Source organism: Lipotes vexillifer, unplaced genomic scaffold, assembly GCF_000442215.2.
Source record: "Lipotes vexillifer unplaced genomic scaffold, Lipotes_vexillifer_v1.1 scaffold393, whole genome shotgun sequence".
In the NCBI taxonomy this organism is placed as follows: Eukaryota; Metazoa; Chordata; class Mammalia; order Artiodactyla; family Lipotidae; genus Lipotes; species Lipotes vexillifer.
The window spans coordinates 3,029,397-3,040,527 of record NW_006774564.1 but is presented as its reverse complement, the minus strand read 5'-3'; the positions used below and the strand labels follow the sequence as shown (position 1 = coordinate 3,040,527).

The 11,131-nt window shown below is 38.8% G+C and overlaps 1 protein-coding gene and 1 pseudogene across 1 annotated transcript in view; both read left to right on the top strand.

The window, feature by feature from the left end:
* Nucleotides 1–11,131, top strand: part of EEIG2 (EEIG family member 2) — a 108,057-nt gene that overhangs the window by 45,917 nt on the left and 51,009 nt on the right. Inside the window, exon 2 of the mRNA XM_007449340.1 lies at nt 4,057–4,177. Within this exon, the coding sequence (XP_007449402.1) occupies nt 4,057–4,177 (121 nt within the window). The remainder of the gene's footprint in view (nt 1–4,056; nt 4,178–11,131) is intronic.
* Nucleotides 10,779–11,131, top strand: part of LOC103090361 (pleiotropic regulator 1-like) — a 2,640-nt pseudogene continuing 2,287 nt past the window's right edge.

The following is an 11,131-nucleotide window of genomic DNA, read 5'->3' as shown; positions in this document are numbered from 1 at the left end:
GGAAAGAGGGTGGTAGTAAGTAGATGGGAACATAGGGATATAGAAGCGTACTCTTTTCCCTTAAGATTTAACATTATATCCTTTATGAAAACTTATTCTTCACCTCTATTCTATACTATGCTATCAATTATCTACCTGTATTTGTAACGGTAAAGTTTTTTAATCTCTTGTTTCTTCCCAAGTCTACCAGACTTAATGTTGCCTTCCTCCACTCTCTAGCCAAACTAGACCAATGTTTCTGTAGATACGCCTTTCCTAGTTATGTATTTTTTTGTTTGTTTGTTTGTTTGTTTGTTTTTGCAGTATGCGGGCCTTTCCTGTTGCGGAGCACAGCTCCAGACGCGCAGGCTCAGCGGCCATGGCTCATGGGCCCAGCCGCTCCGTGGCATGTGGGATCTTCCCGGACCGGGGCACGAACCCATGTCCCCTGCATCGGCAGGTGGACTCTCAACCACTGCGCCACCAGGGAAGGCCTACTTACGTGTTTTTTAAAGAAAGACACCCACATATGAAGTTTGCTTGATTTCTCTTATTTTTATTACTTAGGCCAAAGCTGCCCTCCATTTGTGATAGCATATACCATTTGGTATGTAAAGGCTGCTACATTATAAGGGCGTTTTAAACTAGGTAAAAATCTAAAGATGTATTTCTGTAATTAGTATTGCTGAGGAATTGCTTCACAAAGTAATGAAAAGTAGCAGAATATAAAGCAAAGTTTTAGGGTTTTGCACTGAGTATTAATGGATTTTTTTATACTTATGACATAATTTCTAGAATAATTGGCTGAAAAACATTTTAAGATACCATTTAATTTTCATGTATTAGCCAGTAAAGAAGGTTCTTGGGGTTTTTTTTTTAAGCAGTTAGAAGAAAATGGCTTACAGTGTTATATACTTTTGTTCCCATTTTCAGATTATTCAATACTAGACAACTTTTTAAATTTGGTTTTTATTTTAACCAAGTTATAAATACAGATAGTTTATTTTTCTGTTTGGCTTTTTTCTGGCCATGCCATGCGGCATTCAGGGCCTTAGTTCCCCAACTAGGGATCGAACCCATGCCCCCTGCATTGGGAACATGGAGTCTTAACCACTGGACCTCCAGGAAAGTCCCTAAACGTATATAGTTTAGAGTCTAAGTTCTACAAGGTATATTGTAGAAAATTGCAGTCCCCAGCCACTTCCCTGTTTTTCATGTGGCCTGACAGGGAAGGAGCAGGAGAAAAATACACCAACTTCTCTCTCCTCCTGCACTCCATCTTTGCGTTGTTTGTCCCTTTAGCACATGCAGAGGCAGAGGGCAGGGGAGCCTGGTTGATATAGTCCATAAAAGCCAGCCTCCTGGGCCACAGCAAAGGGCAGAGTGGATCTGGAATGACAAACAGAATATCAAGCCCAGTAGTTTTGATTTCCATGGGTACTTTTTAGTTTCCTGTATGTTCCTTTTTTTAAATTTAACAGCATCCTATTCCTGTATGGTAGATGTACTTTCTTCTCTCTGAGAATCTTTTCTTCTTCCAGCATAGACTTTGTTTTCTTCAAGTTGCTTTTTTCTCTTTTTTTGTCTCTGTCTTTCATATTAAGATAAGTGTCTGCTCATTTACTACCAAGCACTAAAAGTTAATTAGCTTTGTGCATATGGCGGGTGCTCATTGATTCAGATTTTCACTGTAGATTGTTTTGTTGGGAACCCTCAACATCCGTCTCATTTTCTTTGGGGCTGATTGGCTTCCCCAGGGAATATTCTTTCCACATCTTGAAGAATATGCCCTGGCTCCAGCATTCTGAGGAGGCAGGTTAAGGGAGAAGACTGGAGGCTTCAGCGTTCAGTGAGTCATCTTTAATCCACCTCCCCCAATATGGTCATGCTATCATGCCATTTTCAATACCTTGCCCTCAAGTCAGGTGTTTCAGAGATCCCTTTGTTTTACCTTGTCAGGAGAATGATCTCAGTCTTCTGCAGGAGTCACAGGATCTGAGGTTCTGTTTCTAAAACAGTTTTCAGTCAATCCTTCTGCCTTTTGTGCTTCCTTCATTCTACTTCAAGACCAATTTTAGATTCCTTCTCATGGCTTTCATTATTACCAGCTTAAGGTTCAGCTTTCTTCAATTTGCTTAATCAGTTATCACTTGTCTGTCCCTGTCCACTTTTTTTTTTTGTCTCCTGTCTGGTTCTCTTTGTCCTTGGTGATGGTGACTTCAAATTTTTTTTTTTTTAATTTAGAAGATTTGGGGGAGGGAGCAGAGGCTAATACAGGTACCCAAACTGCCATCCTTAACCAGAAGTTTTAATGTAATTTTATCAGAAAAGTAAAATAACAGTGTTTTTTTTTTACTGTTATCTCTGATTCTTGATCATTATATCGGTGGTCTCAGTAACAGGAACAACAAAGTGCCTTGAAGCTCAGCATACTCTTGAAGGGTCCAGGAGTACTGGGACATTGTTATATCTGCATACCTTTTTGGGGAAGCTCCAGAGGCCATGGCTGATGCCTTGACCAAGTCCTGAGGCCAAGAGATGTTGAGAGGGAAACAACAATAAAAAAAAATTCTGGTTTTATTTTTTCTTGCTTGTTATTTTCATTATTATTCAATGATTTTTTTTAATTCACTGTTTTTGAGTATACAGGTTAGCTGCTTCTCATCTTACTGTGGATGCCTTAGGTTGCCTGACAAACACCTTCAGATCTGTTCTTTGCCAAACAACTCTCAATCTGCCTATATTGTGACCATACAGATAAATTGCACCCCTGCTGGATTTCTAGGGAAACTCCCCTAAGAACACATATACATTCTCGTCATATCATAATTCATTAAATCACCTAAAGCTTCCTAATGAAAAAAAAAAGCTAAAGTTATGACAGTTAAACCTATGATAAAACACACACCCTCCTCTCTGTTTGCATGTCTGTTTACATGTATATAAGTAAACATACGTGCACGTACCACACACAAACACATACTTGGTTTTTAAATTATATTTGTTTCTGCACTTCTTGTTCTTGGATTTCTGTGCATTGATGGAGAAATCCATAAAACCAAATTGATTTGTCCCAATACAAGCTCATTTTATTCACTGAGGCAGCTACTAAGTTGACTCCCTGTCACATTCACCGTCCTCAGCCTTTATCTAAACTTAGAGCTCACCCATCAGCTACTATCATCCTGTAGAAGTAACCTCCTCTATTACTTTCCTAAGAAAATGAAAACTAACCTGGGCTCTCTTGCCTTTCCTTTTTGCTTTCTCCAGCTTTGTCTTTATTTTTGCCCACTGCCCTTCTTTTCTTCTGATGTTAGAGGAATAATTATCCTTCCTTTCTAAGGGAATGGTAGAGGGAACAGCATGTACAGAGGCCTGGAAACTTGAAAGAGCAGAGTTGTTGGAAAAAATAGACAAGAGGACTTTTGAGTTGAATGAGCCTAGTTTAAATGCTGGTTATGCTACTTGCTACCTAAATGACCTAGAGTTATCTTCTCTCCTTGTGCTTCAGTTTCCTTACCTGTAAAGTGAGGATAATGCCAGCTACCTCCTAGGGTTGTTGTGAGATTAAATAGCATGTGGTAAACTGTCCATAAATGGTAGCTGCTGTTGCTCTTATGGCTGGAATAGGAGTGAAACTGTGACAGTAGCTCATTTTAGAATAAGTATTGTTTATATTTCTGTCTCTTACACTAACTAAACTATAAGCCATATAAGGTTAGAAACACTGTCATTCTGATCTTCGTATTTTCATCACCTAGCACATACTCATCACATCTAATACAAATGTGTAGTGTGTGTTGAATGAATGAATAGTGAAGCATCAGTTTATATTGATTAAATTGATAAGTAAATTCACTTTTTTTTCAGTTTCCTGTGGATAATAAAACTTTCTAAAGATTTTCAGATCACATTGTTAGGAATTTGTTTTCTTCAAGTTTCATTGTTTCCAAATACTGGTTCTTAGTATGTCATGTTTGCATTATAGACTTGAGTGAAAGAGTATCTGTGCTTTTTATTTTTTAACATGTCATCAATACTAGTTAATTAACTGGTTCTTTTTTTTTTCCCCCTCAGGGAGGTGGTGCAAGCAAACTGTGTTCACTGGAGAAAGAAGTTCTCATTTATGTGCAAAATGAGTGCAAGTGCCACCACAGGCATCCTAGACCCTTGTATCTACAGAGTATCTGTGAGGAAGGTATAAAAACAGCCTAGTACTTCTCCCCTTTCAGAAACCGTGATAAGTTCCGTAGTCACTGACTCACTTTATTTAGCTGTACTTTATTGTTAGAACTGTTATATGTAATTTCACTTCACACTTGCAGCATAATTTAAATTACTATGACAAATATGATGAGGAATCTGAAGTTATAAATTAAAATATTATTCAAGAACCTTCATCTCATATCACTATACATTTAATTATTTGTATTAGTTTGGGGGCTGTAAATGTCTCTATCCTGCCATTCATTAAGTTTCTCTTCTTTATTAGGTACTGGTTTTAGGGACTTTACATATTTTGTGTCTAATAACAACCCTGAAGATATGTGTTATTTTTTCCATTTTCAGGAAAACCAAGGCTCAGAGAGGTTGTTACTTGCCCAAATTTATTTAGCTAATAACTGACAAAGTAGGAACTCAAGCACAAATCTTTCTGATTCTAAGTCCATGTTTTCTTTTTTATATAGTTCCTTTTCCACTTATTAAGTGGAAGCATATTACCAATAATCTAAAAAAATTGCAATCTCAGATTGTTTCAACTTAATATATATCATATATATATATCCTACCTCTTTTGGGTGAAAAAGAGAAATCCATTAGGAAGCCACTACTGGTGAATTAAACTACTTGCTTTAAAATGTAAACTTCATGTTTTACATTTTATATACATTTTTTAAATAGCCAAAGTAATAACATATACATGTTCAGAAATTAAATAGAGAACTATTTAGAATGAAAAGCAAGAGTCCCTTGCCTCATTCCTTTCCACTCCAGTTTTGCATCCTTCTGTATCGGATTAAAAGTTGTGTTTTTAGCTTTTTTATTCTGTTTTTTGAGTGAACTGATAGCACTATGATGTATATGATTGTATTTTAATTTCTCTTTTACTGCTTAATTTACTCAGTTAAAATATATCACAAGCACATACATACGTTTTATAGGTTTTAAGCCTTTAATGAAAATAGACCTCTAAAATAGTCATTTGGAGCAGCAATAGTTGAATGGAGGCTATTTTAAGGGAAGGATGGTGCTGTGAAAGTGTGTATGGCATCATATTGACCTGGGTTTGAATCCCAGATATATCATCTATTAACTGTGAAACCTTAAGCAGTTCTCCTGACTTTTTTTTTTTTTTTTTTTGTGGTACGCGGGCCTCTCACTGTTGTGGCCTCTCCCATTGTGGAGCACAGGCTCCGGACGCACAGACTCAGCAGCCATGGCTCACGGGCTCAGCCGCTCCGCAGCATGTGGGATCTTCCCAGACTGGGGCACGAACCCGTGTCCCCTGCATCGGCAGGCAGACTCTCAACCACTGCGCCACCAGGGAAGCCCTCTCCTGACTTTTAAAAATCAGTTTTCCTCATCCAAATAAGGGTATAATAACTTCCTCATTGAGTTATTAGGATTAACCAAGATATAAGTAAATCATTCTACCTTCTTCCCTTGCTACCTTAATTCCTGCCGTGACTCTTACTTTGAAACTTTTTGTTTTTCTTTTTTTTTTATCATAGTAAAATTGCTTTACAATATTGTGTTAGTTTCTGCTGTACAATGAAGTGCATCAGCTATATGTATACATATATCCCCTCCCTCTTGGACCTCCCTCCCACCCCTACCATCCCACCCATCTAGGTCATCACAGAGCACCGAGCTGAGCTTCCTGTGCTATACAGCAGGTTCCCACTAGCTGTCTGTTTTACACATGGTAGTGTATTTATGTCAAACCTAATCTCCCAGTTCGTCCCACCCTCCCCTTCCCCCCGTGTCCACATGTCTGTTCTGTACGTCTATGTCTCTATTCCTGCCCTACAAATAGGTTCATCTGTACCATTTTTCTAGATTCCACATACATGTGTTAATATACGATATTTTTTTTTCTCTTTCTTACTTCACTCTCTATGACAGACTCTAGGTCCATCCACATCTCTACAAATGACCCAGTTTCATTCCTTTTTATGGCTGAGTAATATTCCATTGTATATATGTACCGCATCTTTTTTATCTGTTCATCTGTTGTTGGACATTTAGGTTGTTTCCATGTCCTGGCTATTGTAAATAGTGCTGCAGTGAACATTGGGGTACATGTGTCCTTTTGAATTATGGTTTTCTCAGGGTATATGCCCAGTAGTGGGATTGCTGGGTCATATGATGGTTCTATCTTTAGTTTTTTAGAAACTTTTTCTAAATGAAGTTTAAATCATGATTTTTGAAAGATGATCTGTCTTTGAATTTTAAGAAAAGGAAAATATGTAACCAATTTATAGTAGAGGATAACTCAGAATTCCTTTTTTTTTAACTTTTCTTTTTTGTTTTTGCTACTTAAGGTAGGGCTTATTCAACTGAAATAAACCAGTTCTTCAGACTATAATGGTTTGGGGTATTAGTTAAGGCATATATGACAAGCTGCTAAAACAGAGACCCAAATATGCAGTAACTTAAACAAAATAGAAGTGTATGTCTCTCTAGCATAGTAGCCAAGGGATCCAGGGCTGTTAGAGCAGCTCTGCCATCTTCACTCTATGGTGCCCATTTTTAGATCCAAGGAAGTTGCTCTAGTCTTGTTATCTCTCCACCAGTGAGAAAGAAGAAAAAGCCACATGAGAACAAATGTATTCCTTTTCAGTGCGTGACTCAAAAGTGGTGCTAATGGCTTTTGCTCATGTCCTACTGGTTAGAACTTAGCTATGTGATCATGCCAAACTGGAAGAAAAGCTGTGAATGTAGTCTCTGAGTGGCTGTCAGATTCCAACACTACAGAAGGAGAGAAGAGATATTGGTGAACCACTAGCATTCTCTTACCATGCTTGGTAAATGGAAATATTTACTGAACTTACTCTACCTATCCTATTTAATTATTATGTAAAAGTGAGAACCCATAAGGAAAATTTAGTAAAGTCAACTGTATAAATACTTTCTGCATTGCAAAAAATACCTTAAGATATAATATTTAACTAAATATCTGGGCACCCCATGACCCAGTCAAGTTGACACATAAAATTAACTGTCACAGACCTGAAAGTTAAAAAGCCCTTTGTTAGATCACTAGGGCTGCTGTAACAAAGCACCACAACCTGGATGGCTTAACACAATTTATTGTCTTACAGTTCTGGAGGCCAGAAGTCCAAAATCAAGGTGTCAGCAGGGCCATGCTCCCTCTGAAGACAAGGCTTTCCTTGACTTGTAGCTATCTAACTCCAGTGCATGTCTATGTTCAGATTTCCCATTTTTTATTAAGACACCAGTCGTATTGGATTAGGACTTCATTTTAACTTGATTACCTATGTAAAGACTCCTCTGTTTCCAAATAGGGTCATATTCTGAGGTACTGTGGGTTAAGATGTCAACATATTTTTGCAGGGAGCACAATTCACTCCATAACAGGCACTAAGATTATAATAAACCTGGGGATTTATGCTTCTGAAATTAATGGACTGGCTTGTTACAGGCCACCCTTCCCTCTGAGAACAACCAGAAAAGCTAGACAAAATATTAAAAATACCTGCTTGAAGACATCAGAAGCTGCTTCAGTAAGGATTTAAGAGGCTTAGAATCATAGACCAGGGAAGCTTAAAGAGATGAGCTTGACATTTGGCATTGCTTTTACCCTCAAAGCATTTGCTCATTTGTAAGCAGTAGCTAAGGAGCTGAGCCAAAAGCAGTGATGGAGAGGCTAAGAAGCTGAGCTGAGATTCTGGCAATTTTACAGGACTAAGGGTACAAAAATGGAGTCCAGGGCCCACCAGCAGAAGGAGCCTTGGTAAATACCCCAAGCTTTTAGTTGGGACTCTCTAAGCTTTAAGTTAGGACTCTCTTAGCCTTTAGTCTAAGACTCTCCAGCAGTTTCAGCCTAGAAGAAGGAGTATAGTGGCTATAGATCAACCCTTACAAAAACTGAAATTCAGCTTCCAATCAGCTCAGTCGCTGCTTGGATGAAGGTTAGCTCAATCCCTGACCTTACCACTTGCCAGAAGCAAATGTATCAATATATCTTCTCTGGAGGAGAATAACATCACTCTAAGCCTAAAATTATTTCTTCAAGTTGTCACACACACACACAAATTACCAAGCATACTAAAAGACATGACTACATGACCAAAATCAAAAGGAAAAATAGATAATAAAAACAGACCCATGGAAGAAACAGATTTGGTGAAGATCTAAGGCAGACTTTTTACAATAATTGTAATTAGTCAGCAATACAGGAAATCGGAGAACTTGAAACTTTAAAAAAATCAAATTGAATTCTAGAACTGAAAAATACAATAACTGATATTTAAAGCTAAGTAGATGAAACTAAATCTCAGCAGATGTATTTAACAGCAGGTTTGTCACAACTGAAGAAAACCTTGGAAAATAAGACAAAGTAAAATATCCAGACTAAATCATGGAGAGAAAAAGGGTGGGATACACAGAACATAGTGTAAGACATGGGAAACAGTGTAAAGGTCACACACACACACACACACACACACACACACACACACACACACACACACACACACACACACACACACACACACACACACTTGGAGCCCTAGAAGGAGATGTGAGAGATTGTGACTGAGGATCTTCTAAAACTGATGAAAGAAACTGAGCCACAGATTCAAAAGTACCATAAACCTCATGCAGGATAAACAACAAATCTGACATGTTTAAAGATAGAAGACCAGGCTAGCTGGAACATGGAAAACATGGAAAGGGAAGTCCTTGATGATGAGTTTGGAGGCACTGGATCAGGTAGAGCCTTATAGGAGTTTAGATTTTATTCCAATTAGATTTGGAATCAATTTGAGGATTTTAATAAGGAGAGACGTGATCCTTTAAGCTCACTTTTGCTGATCACTTTGTGATCTTTTAAGATCACGAAGGATGAATTACAGAGACCACTTAACTGATTGGAATAGTTCAGGTGAGGAATGCTTATGTTTCGGCATGGAGTTCTAACAGTGGAGGTGGTATGATTCTGGATGTATTTTGGAGGTAGACCGCCACTAATGGATTGGATATAGTGAATGAGGGAAACTGAATTGAGAATAACTCTTGGACCTTTTGCCTGAGCATATGGGTAGATGATTGTGCTATTTATTGAAATGGCAAAAACTCAAAGTGGAGCAATTTTGGGGGCAGATAAATAGAGATCAGTAGGCCTATTTTGGCCATGTTTAAATTTGAGGTGTCTATGAGACATCAAGTGGACATGTCATGTAGGCATTTAAAATACTACTCTCGGGAGAAGTTCAGACTAGAGATAAAGATTTGAGAGTCATCAGCATACAATTTTTATTTAAAGCCATAGACCTGAATGGGATAAACCAGGGAGAAAGTGTAGATAGAGAAGACAAGAGGCCTAGACCAGACACATAGAGGTAGTATAAAAGTACTTAGCAGGTACAAGAAAGGAGGAAGAATTCATATATATCACTTCTTGTATACTTTTGGCCAGATCTTAGTTACGCTGCCATAGCACAAAAAGCAAGTGGAAAACGTAGTCAGTTACTTTATTTTGGGTAGCCAATGCCCAACTAAAAATAGAGGATTCTATTATTATGGAGAGGGGGAGAATGGATAGTTGGGATACAACTAGCATTCTTTCCACAGAGGTTGAATAAAGGAATAGGTCTTGCCAATGAGAGTGAGGAGAAGCCAGAGAGGTGAGTAAAACTGGACAATGGTGGCATCTTGGAAGTTTAAAGAGCAAAATGGGGGCCTCCCTGGTGGCGCAGTGGTTGAGAGTCCGCCTGCTGATGCAGGGGATACGGGTTCGTGCCCCGGTCCGGGAGGATCCCACATGCCGCGGAGCGGCTGGGCCCGTGAGCCATGGGCGCTGAGCTTGCGCATCCGGCAACGGGAAAGGCCACGACAGTGAGAGGCCCACATATCGCAAAAAAAAAAAAAAAAAAAAAAAAAAAAAAGAGCAAAATGGTATAAGGAAGGAGGCAGAGTGGCCAAGCCTGTCAAATACTGTTGTGAAATTAAGTAAGATAAGACAAAGCCTTTGGCTTTGATAAAAATGGAGATCATTGGCAATCCTTAGAGCCACTGCAGAGGGAAAAATGAGGGCAAAAGCCCAATTAGAGTAGATTGAATAGAGAGTGGGATACAGCATATTTGGGTAAATCTTTGGAAGAGTTTGGCTATAAAGGGGAGCAAAGAAACGAATTAGCCAGTAGAGACACGGATGACCCAGAGAAAGTTTTGTTTTGCTTTGTTTGATGAAAGGCGCTATTAATGATATGACAGTGACCTAATAAAGAAGGAAAATTTTGTAATTCATAATGGAGTAGATCTGGTGGCATGGCCACAGCCTCACTAAACGGGCCGGGAAGGGGAGGGATAGCAAATATTCATGAACAATAGAATTTACCATAGATTACTCTTCAGCTTATTTTGGTTTGCCTCTTTAAAGATGGAAATGGTAGATAATGCGTTGTGTATCTGGTTTATGAAAGAAAGATAAGAGACAGCTCCATTCAGCAAACACATTTTTAAAAGTGAGACAGGGAGAGCTGTGGTGGCGGTTTCCATCCTGTTGATTAGTGTTTCTTCCCTGCCAGAGCGACTACACAGACCATGGCGTCATGGTCGAGGAGGTACAGAAACATTCTGTGCACACACTTGTGTTCAGGTTATTGAAGAGAACCCATGTCATGTTTGTGGCTGATAATGGAAAACCTGTGCCTTTGGATGAACAGTCACAAACGAGAAATGGCAATCAAGCTGCATAATGAGTATGGTCCTGTGTTGCATATGCCTACCTCAAAAGAAAATCTTAAAGAGAAAGGCCCTCAGAATGCATCAGATTCACATGGACACAAACAGTATCCTGCCAGTCAAGGACAAGAAGTTCAATGTTTGGTGACAGGTACACATCCATATCCACCAGGACCTGGGGTTGCTTTGACAGAGGACACTAAGATCCAAAGAATGCCGA